General features: G+C 59.7%; 4 protein-coding genes across 4 annotated transcripts; all 4 read left to right on the top strand.

Moving 5' to 3' along the window:
• Positions 1-162: 162 nt before the first annotated feature.
• On the top strand, positions 163-2,787 carry LMJF_25_0350 (conserved hypothetical protein; the record flags this gene model as incomplete). Its single annotated transcript, XM_001683736.1, has 1 exon — positions 163-2,787. The coding sequence occupies one exon, from the start codon at positions 163-165 to the stop codon at positions 2,785-2,787; it is 2,625 nt and encodes an 874-aa protein (XP_001683788.1).
• Positions 2,788-4,477: 1,690 nt separating this feature from the next.
• LMJF_25_0340 (conserved hypothetical protein) lies at positions 4,478-6,463 on the top strand (the record flags this gene model as incomplete). The annotated part of the gene is made up of 1 exon (XM_001683735.1): positions 4,478-6,463. The coding sequence occupies one exon, from the start codon at positions 4,478-4,480 to the stop codon at positions 6,461-6,463; it is 1,986 nt and encodes a 661-aa protein (XP_001683787.1).
• A 4,902-nt stretch (positions 6,464-11,365) lies between these two features.
• Positions 11,366-13,423, top strand: LMJF_25_0330 (conserved hypothetical protein; the record flags this gene model as incomplete). The annotated part of the gene is made up of 1 exon (XM_001683734.1): positions 11,366-13,423. The coding sequence occupies one exon, from the start codon at positions 11,366-11,368 to the stop codon at positions 13,421-13,423; it is 2,058 nt and encodes a 685-aa protein (XP_001683786.1).
• Positions 13,424-14,713: 1,290 nt separating this feature from the next.
• LMJF_25_0320 (conserved hypothetical protein) lies at positions 14,714-15,265 on the top strand (the record flags this gene model as incomplete). The annotated part of the gene is made up of 1 exon (XM_001683733.1): positions 14,714-15,265. The coding sequence occupies one exon, from the start codon at positions 14,714-14,716 to the stop codon at positions 15,263-15,265; it is 552 nt and encodes a 183-aa protein (XP_001683785.1).
• Positions 15,266-15,613: the final 348 nt, after the last annotated feature.

Here is a 15,613-nt window from a genome sequence, read left to right as displayed (position 1 = left end):
CAGTCGCCTGAAGCGGTTGTGTGCGTGTGTGCGTGCGTGTCACCGTGCCCCCCCCCCCTTCCTCCCCCCCATTCACGTCGCCACCGTCGTCTCTTCGGCTTCAAAGACGCCCGGATGGACATCCAACAATGTTAGATATGCCTGCGGCTGCGGCTTGGCGGAATGCGAGTTCGGAGGGATTCGCTGCGCCACCCTTACTCTGACAAGTCCACTCTTGTCTCTAAAGGCCACCTACTGCCCGGCTTTCTGTTTGCGAGTCACTGCCCCGAAGTTGTGCGTGTGCGGGTTGGTGCTACTGATCTCAGCTTAAGGCGCCTGCACGCCCTTTCGTCTTCGTCTGTGCCACCATTGACGCTCTCTTTGGGTGGCTCGTCTGTGTCGCTTGTACCAAGGTGCACGCCGCATAGACGAACCCCACACGATGTAAGGGGTGGGGAGCTCCTAAGGACACAGACACTCACACATCTCCCGCTCTCCCGGCGCCTACCCACTGCTCGGCTCTTAAGTATAAGCTTGCGGACTTTTATCATGGACCAGCTGTATGAGGCGATGCCGATTCGGTCCTCTGGCGACGATGAGGACGCGCTTGAGGCATCGCGTTTGGACGTGAGTTCCCACGCCAGCAGCGCTAGCTCAAGGTCCCGCAGCTGCACGCACAGCGCAGACGCAACATCTCCGGTGTCGTCAGATGCCGCTGGAGAAGCGCCCGGGGGTGACACGGACACTTTTGGCAAGGACCTTTATGCGGCGCAGCACGGGCAGGGTCAGGGACACGGCAGACACCAGGAGGTCTTCACCACCTCGAGCTCGCCACATGCACTCTGTGCGTTTCTCGTGCAACTGCTGCGCGTTGCAGAGGATCTCCACTCCAGGCTGGAGTGCCTGCTAGCCGATAAGGTTGCTTTTGTGTCGACCGCCACACCTTACTCGCAGACGTCTCACCCCGAAAACGACAGTCGCGGAAGTCAGACCATCAGCGGCAGGGCGCGTGCGAGCCGCCAAAGACTTACCTCGTCAGCGTACAAAGGCATTGCCAAGCTCCGCAGCCGTCTCCGTAAGGAGACGGCCAATGTGCGACGTGCGGTAGAGGGACTCAGTGCGGCTGGGTGCACACATGTGCGGCCGTCTTCTACCTCACCCGACTCGCTCGTCGTGCCCCCTGCCATCTTCGAGGCGGCGGTGGCGTGTGCGCAGTGTAACTCCTTGTCCCACTATGACGGTGTTATCACATGCCTTGAGCGCGAACGTGACATCACTGGGGTCTACGTGCCCGTGAGCGGTCACGTGGGGCCACTGCAGTATGCGCCCTCAGCTTCGATGAGCAGGTCAAACACGGCGCACAGGCCCTCCTTCAGGGGGCACATGCGCATCGAGGTGGATGTGGTCTCCAGCAGCGAGCACCGCTGGATCAAGGTGAAGACGACCACGGCGCGCAACCTTGAGCTCGAGGCGGAGGCGCTGGAGGTGAATGGTGCCACCCCTTTTACCGACATGCTTCTCGCGCTCGTCGAGCGCGCGAAACGGATCTGCCTGCCGCACCGACGTGCCGCTCAGGTGGCCGTGGTGCTGCTCCACCCGCCACCGCCTGCGCTGGAGAAGTTCTTCGCGGCACACGGTGTTGTCTGGGCATCGCTTTCAGCCGATCATACCGCGCAGGTGCTACGACGACGAATTCGAGCACAGGGGCCGCAGGTGGCACCCGCTCGGTCGGCTACCACCTGGATTCCACCGCTGGCGCCGTCTCCTGCGGTTATTTGCCTCGACACGACCGCGTTGGTCACGCTGTGCTCCCAGAGCTGCTACGAGGATGGCCTACCCCACAATGTGCGGATGGAGCGGCTAGCACCGTTCCGCGTATTGCGAGAGCAGCAGCGCAAGGAAGTCGTCGAGTGCCGTGCCGTTGTGGAGGTGTTGGAGCCGGCGCTGCGTTCTCACACCGTCTGGTACACCAGAGATGTACTGGAGCAGATGATACGGCATGCCCTTCTGCTACAGTGCGACAACGCGGCGGCTGATGCAGAGCCGTCTGTAGCTGTCAAGCAGCCTGGACAGGCCATCCCCGCAGTGCTCATTGTGCCGACCGAGCTCGACTGGCTCGGACCTCTGGAGGCGGCGGCACGAGAGCGCTTCTCCGATTCCGCGGACGAGAACGCACACAAAGGCACCGCGATAGCTACTGCAACTGCTGCGGCACCGTCTGCAACAGTGCCTCTGGACGAGTCAACTCTTCTGGTCGAGTATAGTGGCCGCGCTGAGAGAGCTGCCGCGTCGGCCTTGCCCTCATCGCATCAGCAGCCCAACTGGGTCATGGCGGATATCACGTACGAGGAGTTTAAGTGGATCCTGGAGACGATTGCGGGACCACGGGAAATCGCGCGTGCTGCACGTCTGCTGCGCCTTGTGAGTGTGGTGGACACCACGTTTCTACGACACCATATCTGCAGCGGAGGTGGTTACGAGGGCGGCGATGGCGCGCCAAGTGTTACCGGGCGTGCCACAGCGGCACCGCACTCTTGTCCCTGGCCGCCGCCGCCGCCCATCTTCACCTCTGTGGAGTATCTCCGACTCAGCGGCAAGGTGTCCTTACGCAACAAGATTGTCTTTGGCCTCGCTGATGCTGTCAACGCCATCATTGTTACCGCGAATGAGCAGGTGTGCCACGCCGCTCGTGAGCAGGGCGTGCACATCGAGGCTTGCTTTCACCCTTCCCGCTCCCTTACGGAGCAGAAGATGTACCGACTGCAGCGGCGTGACGGCCCTAGGAAACCCCCAGTCATCACCCCCTAGCAGGCGCGGAGGGGAAGTGAGGAGTGCATGCGAGGAGGGCGGGTGGTGGTGGTGAGAGGGCGCAAAGAAGGACGGTCGACATAGAGAATGATGCTTGACTGGTGTTGGTGTGCTTTTTTTTCGCCTTTGTGGCACGCTACGCCGTCTCTCTCTCTCTCTCTCCCTCCCCCGACTTTGACGGCGTGTGCCGCGTGTGGCAGGGGTAGCTTCGCAGACTTTTTTCTAATGGGGCAGACGTGATCCTCTCTCTCCACACACGCACGGACAGCGATGTGGTTGCGCTCATGAGCGGATCTAAGATCTTTCTCAGTAATCCTTGAACATGGTCGCAAGGTAGATGCACCCACATGCGCAGGCAGGTTAAGAGTGCGTGTGCGCGTAGTCATGGAAATTCAAGGGCCCGAAAACCGAAAGAGGGAGACGAAGAAACGGTGATTGCGGTTGCCACCAGTCTCGCTCACGTTTCCCGGCTTGAGGCGCGGGGGGGGGATGACAAGTGCGGAGGTGCATCTCCTTGTGTTGGAGCTTCTTCCATGGACCGGGTGCTTGCCTGCTTTTCTCTCTCTCTCTCTCTCTGACTCCCTGGCACATTCTCACACGCTCCCTGCTTCCTCTTCCTGCGCCCTCCACACACAAGCACACACATGCTATCCGTCTGCACCATGAGCTGTGTCTCTCTCACCACTCCATCAGAAGTTTCTGCTTGCATGTGTACGACACTCGTCCTTCCGGCTTTTCTTCCCCTCTTCTTCGCGTAAAATGCGTTGTTGCACCAGGCATTGCTATTGAGAGCTGCAGCACACACCTTATACACCCACCCACGTACGCCGCAGCCCCCCCTCCCCCTCCCCCATCCTTCTCCCGTTGCTCAGGGGTGCACCCCAACACATGTATACAGCAGCCACAAACGAGGCGCACCGCAGACAGAGAGGAGGGGAAGACACGGTGGATGGCTTAGGTTGCATATTGGGTGAGGTCTTCTCTTCTTCTTGTTCGGCTCGTGCTCGGGGACCCTCTGTCCCTATCGTCGTGGTGTTTCGGAGCAGTGATTCTCATCTGTGTGTGTGTGTTTGTATACCTGATCTCTCCCCTGAGTCGTCGGCGGCACCTCTGCGGGTTTGCTTTTGTGTCGGTGCCGTCGGTGCGCGGTATCAGTGGAAAAGGAGAGAGAGAGGAGGTGCGAGAGGGTGAAATGGTGGGACGGTGCTGGCAACCCTCTCTCTCTCGCGCGCATACGTTTTCTCTTTCGATTGCTATTTCTCGTAATTATTTTCTTCATTGTTTGCCTCCTCGCCTCGTGCTCTCTCCTGAGTGTATCTCTCCGCCTCTCCTTCCTCCTTCCTCACCCCTCTCTCCTGCTGCTGCTGCTCCTTCTTCTCCTTTCCGTGTGCGCTTCGCTAAGAACGTGTTGCTGTCTCTTTGCTTTTGTGTGTGTGTGTGTGTGTTCGTCATTTGAGCTGTTATCGGCTGCTGCTTCGCGTCGACCGTTTCGTACGCTCGGCGGCACTCTCCCGTCTGTCTCTCTCTCTCTCACTCTCCGTCCCCCTCTGTCTGCGTGCCTACGTGTCTTCGTCTTCCCCATACATAAGACACACACACACACACACACACACACACACACACTTCCCTTCCAGGCCTTTAGCGCTTCCGTACGTTTGCCGCAGTGGTCGGCTTCGTGGTGCTGGTCGGCATGCCACTGTACATGCCATCTGCCTTTTCCTGTCATGGAATCGACACGTCCATTCGCCAGATAACCACCGCGCAGGCGCTGGAGCGGACGCAGCAGTTGTGGGAAATCGTGAAGCAGCGAAGCACAGAAGATGGCCTTCTGCCGCGGAGTATGTACGTCGAAGTACTCCGTTATACAGCACGGCGAATTCTGGTAAAGCTAGAAGACGCCGGCTTCGACGCCGATACGTGGAGGACGTACACGAGCTTCCTCACGCAGGCGATCCTCGCCTACGGCACGGCAGAGGCGCAGTCCTACCTCTGTATAGTGGAGCGGCTCATGAGCGCGGTCCTGGCCTTCCCAACGCGGCCGGTGCCACTGCTAAAGGAGTACCTTCACTGCGCCGTGGCGCAGAGCACGCAGCGCAACGAGGAGCTGCTCGTTTATATGGCCAATAAGCCGTTCGGTAAGCTTCCACCGCTCGCGCGGTTGCCGGACCTAGAGTATGGTGATGACTTCGTCGCCCGCGTCGCCCCGCATTCTGTGATGGACGTGATGAGCGTGTTGGAGCGACTGCCGAGCCAGCTGACCTTCGCCCACAGTCACGCCATCGTGCACCTAAAGCTGTGCAACCCACTCAAGATTCCCGGCTGCGGGTACGTGTCAGCTGGCTACTTTTGTGACACATGTCGCCTGCGCGGCATCCGCGTCGGCTTCCAGGCGATGGTCTATGACAATGAAGGGGCAGACGGCGCCCAGTCGAAGTGCAGTGTGCGCAGCGATGCGCAAATAAACCACAGGAAGAGCTATGGCTTTGACGTGTGCATGGCGTGCGCCGTCTTCTTTTACGCGCAGCAACAACAGCACCTGCTTGCCCTCATGCACGCACCGCATTTCGCCTATGCGTTCGGTCACGCTGCTGGCGTGACGGTCTTGTCTGCCAGCTGCCGTGCGCGCTGGCATTCTGTTCGCCATGATTCCACGAGCTTTCAGCACCTTGGCGTCACTGCCGCGTCGCTGTCGTCTCACAAGGCTTCCAACAACTCCATTGCGGCTACCGAAGCTCATGAGAGGAGTGACAACTTGCTGGGCGCAGTCGTCGGCTACACCATCAGCAGCTTCGACCCTGATGAAGGGGTCGCCGTACCCAAGAGCATGGCGATCAAGCGTCCCCCTGTGCGACCACCAGTGCGTAAAGTGAACGGCAATGCCACGGCAGCGCCGCAGCCACCAGTAACGCGCTGTGTGGCGAGTGCCGGCTTTGTTGTTTCCTTTACGCTCAGCCTTGCCCCGTACGGCGCGCGGCCCATCGCATGGGTGCTGAGCGACGCTGACAAGCGTGTTGACATGCAGCATATGGACGAGATGCTGGCTCAGCGACTTGGTCCAGAGTCGGACTGGCGGTCGTGCGTGGCGGTGCGTCGCAAGACGCAGATGCCGTTGCGTGCTGGTGTGACTCGCAGGTCGGCAGCAGATATGCCGGCTGCAACGCCGCATTCAGCGAAGCCAGCGAAGAGCAGTCACGCGTCCCATCGGCTATTCGGTGACAAGACTCTTCCTCACGGGCCAAAACTGCTGCCGCAGGTACTCGGCACGAGCAGTCGGCTGGTGGACGTCAATGATGACCTTGACACGTGCGCCATTTGCCTGTGCCCGGTTGAAGGCGAGAATCCTATCATCGAGACGACGTGCCACCACTGGTTCCACGTGGGCTGCATCGAGGAGCACACTCACACTGCCGGGGACGTCTGCCCTCTCTGCCGCGCCACTCATATCCTCCCCGATATGTCTCGTGCCGCGGCGCTTGCGAGGAATATTTACCACGTGGAAGTAACCCTGACAGACGAGGAGTGCTTGTCGCCGTGCGTTGATGTCTGCGTCGGCGTCATCCTCACTCGCGACGGCAATTACCATGATGCTACCAGCATCGCCGCGGCCGAGTGCGTGCGCCTCTACCCCATCCAGATGAAGGGGTCTGGTCAGCAGGTGTCGCAGGCGTGCCCGTGATGCGATGGTTGTTGTGGGTGCACGTCTTTCCCCATGGCCCCGGCGTCTCCCTTCGTGCGTGCAATTCGCTTGCATCTCTGGGTGCGTAGGTCGACGTGACTCGCTTGCATGACAGTGTCTCCTCCCCACTCACTCACTCGCAGTCTGTCTGTCTGTCTGTACTCTCGCTTCATGCTCCGTGTGCCTCCGCACGCACAAACCACACCTAAACGAGTACACTTAACGGGTCTGCGTGCCTGTCTGTCTATCTGGAGGATCTCTTCCCTCTCCTGACCCGCTTCTTCACCCACCCTACCCCCACCCCCGGGTGCTATCATGTCTCTCCACGTCTTCCTTTCTCTCGTTCTGTCCTTCTCATCCTTAGCTCAGCCATTCGTTTTCTCTTGCGCTGCGTGTGCGCCTGCAAGCGAGCGTGTGTGTTACGTTGTTGTTGTCGTTGCTTATTATTATTATTGTTTCCTTTGTTGTATGTTTTTCTCTGTATGTCCACACACACACACACACACACACACACACACACACACACACGTGCATGCGTGATGCCCGCGCCGCTGTAAAGCCCCCCTCCCTTTTCCCTCCCTCCCTCCCTCCTTACTACGCACCCACACTTACACGCCTCTCTCTGGCTCACCGTGATTGCTTTCTTTGTCTGTCTTGTTGTCCTTCGTTTCTCTTTGTTTCACTGCCGCCCGCCGCGGCTGTTGTTTTTTTTTTTTGCCATTCTCATCTTCACCGTCGAGCGTGTCTGTCGTCCTTTTCTGCCGCCCGGCTCGCACCGCTGCTTTTCAGCGACGCGAAGGGTTCTCTACTCGCAGGCGAGTGGAGCCGTGCGCGGGAATGAATACGGAAAGGACGCCTCCTAAAGACATGTAGTGTAATATGTTCGCTGATGCACTTGAATACTCGTGGTCTGATGTAACGATGCAGTTTTGATGATGATGTTTAACGTGCACGGTTCCGTGTCATACAACATGAGCTGAGGTCCACCTAAATAAGCCGGTCAGACCCCTCCCCTCCGCCCTCCACATCGCCTGGTGCAGTGCAGCGGCACGCACGCGCCACACCAAATGCGCCAGCTCAGCCATCTGAGAGCACGGCCTACGCCTCAAACTCCACACCCACACCCACACCCACACACCAGCAGCCCGTGCGAGGGCCGGGGGTGAGATGCCTTCGAGTCACGCGGACACCCTGCCCACCATGTGGAGGGTGCACACGCGTTCACGGTCGCAGGCCGCTCCGGCGCAACGCGTCGCCGCGGGCCGGCGCACCGACATCAGCAGCCATACATCGCCCTCAACGCCCCACGTCGTGTGTGCTTGGCCCTGTCACCACCAGGGGTGGTTGCGCATTTCGCAGGGAGAAATGGGAGGGGGGCGGCGGCTTGCTTGGCTTCCTCCCACACAGAGATCGCGGAGGATACTTGGGCCGGGTGAAGCCGCGCACTCAGCGGGGTGTGCCCCCTTCTCCGTTGTCACCAAGGGGGCCGGCGATCGAATGCAAAAGCCTGCTAAACAAGACGCACCTCATGACGAAGAGACTTGTGCACGAGCACCAGTTGCAGGTCAACCCGTAGATGGAGGAGGACATCATGGGTGAGGTACGTTTGGAGGAAGTGCAGAGCAGCGCCGCAAAGCCCGCTGTTCGCGAAGAGCGAAAGGATTCAGGCATGCATCTCGCTCGGCAAGGCGATCCGACTCCGAGAGCGGAGATGCCGGGCCAGCGCCTGCCCTTCTCAAACGACCTGAGCAATTCCAGCTGTGCACTTCTGCGCATGATGTTCCGCTTCAACCGCCGTGACGCTACCCAAACGCATAATTCGTCTGCGGTCGGCCTGTCGCTCCGGAGGGCAGAGTGGCTCTCCCTGCGGTGGCTGATCTGCCGAACTTGCTCTTTTCTCTTGAGGTTCAGCGACCTCCACGCATGCCTTTAAAACAGGCTCAGGTCACGGCGGCAAGCGGCGGTCGGGTTCTCAGCGCAGAAGACATCCCGCCGGAGGGATCCGAGGCAACTCATGGCTGGACGCCGGGCAGGAGGACCTGAAAAGTGTCGACCAATCGTGTCCCGGCACGCAACGCTGCACAGCGCGCTCATAACCCCCCTGCCGCTGTATGCTGATCGGACGAAACCCATGCACCCCAAGGAATCACCGGAGTGGTCAGCAGCGCAGGGCAGGATGGCACCAGTTGATGGGCAGCGAGACTCCAAATCAGTCGCCACACGTGCCCGGTGGGTGTCTGACCTACAGAGGAGGGTCCAGGGCTAGCCACCTCGTGAGGCCCGTACCTGGTGGCATCCCGCCTCAGCGGGCAGGACGGTTTGACGCTGGCGCACCGACTGAGCCAGCGGACGAGCAAGCAGACTGTGTGCAACGACCTCGCGGCGGTCAAGAATAATGTGGGGTGGCCGGGGTGCGCTCAGGGACGTCGGCGCGGGTCTGAGGCTGGCGTTGGTGCGCGAAGCAGTGGTCCCCTGTCTGGTGCAGATTGGGGGGCCCTCAAGGCGGGCATGATGCGAGCAGCCAGACATACAACGGTCCGAACGGTTCAATGGTACCTGAGCTATTCCCAGCCACGTACGTTGGAGGCCGGTTGAGCACAGGACGGCACCGTAGTCTTCCTGCAAGGCTTGGCGGGGAAGGCTGCACCCAACTGAGCTTTCATGAACGGGGCATCGCCGTCGGCGAGGCGTGCAAGGAAAGCAAGGCACTCCAGGGGAGTTGTCCCCGGACCGGAGCGTGGCTGTCCGTCCAGGCAGCCGTTGCATGTGAGGGGTGCATCAGTGGCAAGTGCCCGGGCAGTCGTCCCCTGAGCCGCAGCGCGCGCACGTTTTTTTCTTTCCGCTGCTCTCCACGCCGAGCCGAGGGAGGGCGTGACAGAAAAGGATCAGAACGTCAGCTGCAGACTCCGCGCTCTTTGCCTGATGCCATGAGGCAGCTGCTTTTTCCTCTGATATGGGCTCATAGACAAACCGTCGCACGAGCGTGAGACACGGCGCTTGGTCGTGTGGCGGCGGGGCAGCGATGTGGGTCTCCGTTGAGGCTCTTCGTTTACATCCCCATGTTCTTTTTTCTTGTTTTGCTTTTGATATAGTAGATGTGAGGGCGTGCGTGTGTCGCGTCTTCGCTTTCGAGTCCGAACGCACACACGCACACCCACCCACCCACCCACAGGCGCGTAAGCGGTCTCTGCCGTTTGCCGTCTCTCCATCCTTCTCCTTCCCTCTGCGGGAGGGCGCTCCCTCTATCACCTTCCCCGTACAGTCTCTTCGTCATCGGCTCGTCTCTCTGTCGTTTTGTGGGCGTGGCAGTGTGTGTACGTGTGCGCATGCGTATGCGCGTCCACAATAACGCGTCGCTCCTCCTTTCTTCCGCAGTGTATATTGGCAGCTGTCCCGCACCCCCTTCCCCACACGCCCACACAGACACGCGTACACCAACGGAACTGCCATTGATCACCGAAGGGGGCGGATGTTTGTTTTTATTTATTATTATTATTTTTTTTTTGTGTGTGTGTGTGTTTGTGTGTGTGCAGTAGGGGCCCTTCTTTCCATTTTTCTTGTTGCCTCTGCGCTCACCGCCGCAAGGCTCGCTCTGTTGTCAGTGGCTGCTTTCCTCTTAGTCTGTCCTGCCCCCGCCCCCCCCCCTCCCTCCCTCGATCTGTGCTTGGATTTCGTGTGTTCTCTTCACTTTTCTCGTGCGGTATGTGTGCGTGTGTGCGTGCAGCCCGCATCACCCACTGGAGAAGGGATGAGGAGCTCACTGGCATTGATTCGACATGTGCGCAGCGACGTTTTAGCGGGCAGCGGCACTGGCGCGTAGATAAACGCATGACGGCTGATACAAAGAAGCATTTTTTAGTTATTATTATGTGCCAGCTCTCCCCGCCTTCATCACGTGTACGTTGTCGCGTGTGTCGTGCGGTATGCGAGGATAGCAGAGTCATTCATGCGCCCACATTGTCGCGCACATGCAGAGCACAAAACAGCGATGTCGGAGGCAGTGCCCACGACGTGCGCTCAGGATTTGCATTGTTGTTTTCCAAAGTAATAAACGACGATAAAGCGAAGAAGAAAGCGGTCAAGAGGCGGTGGGGGAAGGTGACACCATTGAGCGCGCAGGTGCGCAGGGACCATCCTCTGCTACACCTGTGTTTCGGCGGTCAAGCGGGAGATAGTCTTGGATGATGTCTGTGAGCGTATAAATGTATATATATGTGTATATATACATATATGCGTATGTGTATGTGCATGTGTGACTGTGCATAAGAGCCGGAATGTGTGTCGCCTTCGCTGCCTCCGCTTGTTGTACCTTGGCTGCCTACCAGCTGTCGTCAAGGATGGGGTCGTGTGCGATGCAGTGGGCCGCCGCTTTGCATACAGGCGCTTCCATAGATCTGTGTCTGCCTATTAGCATGCTTCTGTGTGCCTTGTGGGGACGTGCATTCCACACCGTTTCATTGGTGACGGGGCAGCGCTTGTGAAGACTCACAGCACTTCTTATGTGATGCTGACCGTATCTGTGTCACTTTCCTGCTCTCAACGACCTCGACATCCACTCGCCGAGCTCATCCACACGCTCACGCACACCCACGGCCTCATGCGTTCTTGTCAATGCGGCGATTGCCTTCCTGAAACGGTTGTCCTTCGTCCCTTCTCATGAGGCGGAGAAAGTCAAGAAGAAGGCGGCGGAACCGGGTGTGGTTGTAGTTGCCGTTTGTGGTCGCCGTAACCTCACGTGAGCGGTGGGGCAGGGCAGCCCAAGGAGCCGCGTTTCTTTTCCTTCTACTCGCAGAGCGTTGCCGCTCTCCGACTCACCAAACTCGAGGACATAGACGTACTCGGCGACGTGCTGCCCCCACGACAGGTAAGCAAGCAGCTTGTGCCACTCAGCCACTGGACACGATGATCTCTGCTGAAGGCTTCCTGTCTGCTCTGTCTCTCGGCGGAGACGAACAGCGACCTTCTCCGTTCCCTTCTGCGATTCCACACAGTGGAACTCCTTCTCCCGTGCGCGACGCGTCGGCGCTATTGTCGTATACGGAAGCGATGACGCCGAACTTGTATAGCGCGCTAAGTGCCTCTGCTACATATCCGTCCGTGTACCTGTCAGACCCCTACATCTCGAGTGCCGCGTCCGCATCGCACGCCGTACCCTCGCCACTGTCGTCCAACCCCTACACATACGGCAGCTGGACGGCTCCGGCGCCGCCTCTGCGCTCAGCAGTAGCAGCAGGGCCGTCGGCCGAGGCGGAAGCACGTGCAGCACTTAGCGAGGCGGAGCGGCAGCGTCAAATCCTGCAGCTGGAGCGAGAGCTCGCGGAGGAGCAGCGGCAGCGGTTGGAAGCCTGCTTGTCGCCGTCGTCCTCGTCTGCCGCACGGCTCTCTGTATCGGTGCCGGGTGGTCGGGTCCTTTCCTCGGAGGCCGCGGGCGACGCATCACGTTACGGTGGGTCGGAGGCGTCTTCCTCACCGCCACCCGAGTCCGCCCACGACGAGCTTGGCGAGGAGTTGCGAGGCTTTTCGATGGAGGCACCAGCGCCCCCCAGCTCTCCGTCACCGCCATCGGCACATGCGCAGGCCCGCCTCTATGTGTGGGGCGCAAATGGCGGCGTGGACGCTTCCAGGCCTCATGCCGCCATCGGCAAGAGGCCGCAGGAGCAGCCCGCCGAGCCAAGCGTGCCTCTATCGCCCTCTTTGGCGACACCAGCGGCTGCCACCAATGGCTTCGATGAAGGCTCGGCAACGTCGCCTCAACCGCACCCGTCCCAGACCCCAAGCCCTCCGCGTTTTTCTCCGCAGCCGCGCACCCCCCCTAAGGAAGCAGTTCCGTCGCTCTCTACAAGCGAGCCGTGTGCTTCGGCGGACATGACGCGTGCTGGGACCTCGTCTCCTTCTCCCAAACGAGCACCTGCGCGGTCCGAGGAGCGCCGTACTCCACGGCGACCCGCACCGTCGCCGCCACCCTCTGAAAGGGACAGGTCACGAGCATCACCGCGTAAGCCAAATTCTGCACAGCGCGCGGTGGCCGACATGCAAGAGGACGAGGAGCGGCGCCTGTACGAAGCCTACAAGCAGAAGCTAGCTCACATTCAAGAAGCGCTGCGCCCATCCACTGGCAGTGGTGTGCTATGCGCAACAGTGTCTCTCGAAGCCTACCGTGCACATCAACGACGCAACCGTCTCACTACCCCGGCCCTATGTCTAAGCACGCCGCCGGCACTCCCGTTGTCGTCTCCTCCGTTGCGTGCCACTGGCGAGCTTCCGCTAGTGCGGCGAGCGCCCTCTACAGGGTCGTGCGCTGACCCGGTCGCGCCCCTTCGGTGTGGGCGTCAGCAGCGGCTTCGCTGGGATATCGCGCACAGCGGAAATATCGTCGTCTCCAGCGACGGACGGGTCTGCAAAGCGGACGCCACGGACGCGCTGGCGCTGATCGAGCGGGAGTACGAGGGACGTCTGGAGGATGTGCTGCAGCGTCTGGTGATCCCCTTCTACGCGATGGGCAGCTTCGGCGTGACGCGCGGCTATCTAACCTTTGCGTTTCGCTGGGAATCACCGACGACGATGCATCGCGCCTCGGAGCGGCAGCGGCGCGGCCGTGTAGGCGGCGGTGGTAGGGCGCGCCGCGCACCCGCACTGGCGTTCGGATTCGCCACCCGCGCCTTCACAGGTTACGGGACCGAGGCACCCGCGTTTCTGTACCTGTCGACCGGGGCAATCGCTCAGGGGGTGGGCACTACCACCTCCGCTGGCGCGGAACGCCCCTACGGTGCTCCGTACGCGCCGGGGTCGGAGCTGGCTGCACGATTGGACCTGGAACGCGGGGAGCTGGAGTTTTACGTAGAGGGTGTCGCCATGGGCGTCGCATTTCGCTTCTGCCCCGCTCGCCACCCCGCGCCATTATTTCCAGTGGCCGTCTTCTCCGCCGAAATGGACGTGGCTGAGCTTCTGTACTCGGCCTGAGGGCGCTCGCGCAGTTGGAACTCCTCAAACCCGCTGTACCGTCCTCACCATCGTGAACAGAGACGATGGCGCGCACACATACGCGTAGGAGGCGGGGGTAGGGTGGGGTGGGTGAGGAAGGGTGTGTGCGCGTCGTACTTGTGCGGCGCGTGCTCATGAGGTGTGATGATGGTTGAGCTTGTGTATGCGCGCTGGCACTTTTGTTCGCGCAAGGAAAGTTGCTTCGGTGCTGCTGTTACGGCTAGAGTAGATGCGTGCACAAATGCTAGACGGAGGTGCCTCCCTCCTCTCCCTTCTCCCCTCTCCCTCTCCCCTCCCACCTCTCCCTTCCCACCTCTCCCCTGCTTGCCTTTTTTAGACTCATGACGCGCTTGTTCGTATTTTTTTTTTCGTCTTGTTTGTTATTCTCGTTTCTGTGAAGCGCTACCCTTCGACCTCTCTCTCTCTCTCTTTTGAGGGCGCCCAACACATCTCCTGTTCTTGTGTACCGCCCAACGCACTGTCAAGTAATGCCACTGCAGCGGTGAGCGTGAAGGTCAGGTGGATGGGAGGGGGTTGTATATGTGTGTGTATGTGTGTGGAGGGGGTGAGCTCATGTCCGCGAAGGCTCGTACCATGATTGTCTTGACACACTCATCCTCAACCATATGTAATCATGAAAGAGCTCCTGCGCCACTGACAGCTCCATGCAGTGAAGTTGACGTTGATCATCTCTCTCTCTCTCTGTGTGTGTGTGCTGGTGCTTCTGCGATTGACATCCCGTCGTCTGCCCTGCTCTTCATCTACGCGGCACTTCTCTTTCTGTATGTGTCCTCTGTCGTGTAGCACCGGAATACACTGCCCGTCCGTCCAAACCCCTTCCTGCTTGTCATGATTGCCAGGGCAGCAACACTTTTGCCCGCTTCCGACCTTGCTTACTAGCCGGTGCGTCAGCGCCAGGGGCCCGCATCTAGGGCGGCTATTAGGCAGAGTAGGCGACGCCACTCTTCCACTTGCGTGTGGCGGTACAGACACGGACATGCGCACATTCACTCACAAGGCCATACACGCATAGGGCGCATACTGATATAGACTCACCTCAAGCTGGAGTCTCGAACTTGAACACCAACAAGCTGAAGCCAGAGTGAGAGAGAGGGGCGATACCAGACGAAGTCTGCGACGCTACTGTGCAGCCCCTGCGGCCCTCTCTTGCTGCGGTAGGACTGCGCTCTATTGCTTTTCGCGTAGTGACGGCTGGCATTTGGCTCCCCTTTCTACCGGTGTGCTGGCGAGTGCCGCTGGTTATTCACCATGTCGGAGCTGCACATCGTCGGTGAGATCGCCTGCGGTCACGATTTTGGCGACAGCAGCTACTTTTGCAGCTACGAGATCATAACGGGCACGCAGTGGACCGCCGTCGAGGGGCGCACCTCCGGTTCAACACACGTGATGCGCAGCGGCAGCGACGGCATCCCGTGGAACTACCCCATCGATGTGCACTACAGTTTCAACAGCGTGCAGGGTTGGCCGAAGATCGCGATTCAGGTATGGCAGCTCGATGACTACGGCTGCAAGGATATTGGCGGCTACGGCACCGCGTACTTGCCCATGCCTGGCGGCGGGGAGCAGGAGCTGTGCCTGTCGACGTGGAGGCCGAATTTGTGGAGCTCCAGCGCGCTCGTGCGCTTGTGGCAGACGCTTCGCCTGTCTGTCATGGGCGGCTACCCGGTTCTCCGCGACAACTCTCTCATTGCCGACAACGAACAACGCTTCAAGCTGCACACAGTGACAAGCGGCACCGTGAAGATGTCCTTCACGGTGATGGGACGTGGAATGAAGCAGGCCGGCCTTATTTACGCATAATCTCGCACAAGGCCACAGATGCATGGGTGCAACGCTTACCTCTCTCTGTCTCCGTCTATGTGCACGTGCGTATACACGTCACCGTTTTCAGTGTCTTCTTGTTCTTTCTCTAGTCCATTGTTGTACGCCCGCACTAGACTTAAACATGAAGGCAATACTCTCATACGCACGCACGCACGCACACACACACACCGTTGGATGCGTTGGCTTCTTCGTTCCTCGCTCGCAAGCCGATCTTCATTTTGCACCGATGGCCGCGTACAAACTTTTCGTCTCCACGTTCCCTGCATCGACGTGCGCGTATGCCCCCGTACGCACCGCATCTGCTGCCTTTCTCTCTTGACAACT

The sequence above is a fragment of the Leishmania major genome, chromosome 25, assembly GCF_000002725.2.
Source record: "Leishmania major strain Friedlin complete genome, chromosome 25".
Lineage (NCBI taxonomy): Eukaryota > Euglenozoa > Kinetoplastea > Trypanosomatida > Trypanosomatidae > Leishmania > Leishmania major.
Note: the sequence above shows the minus strand (reverse complement) of the source record. Positions and strands in the feature narration are given on the sequence as shown.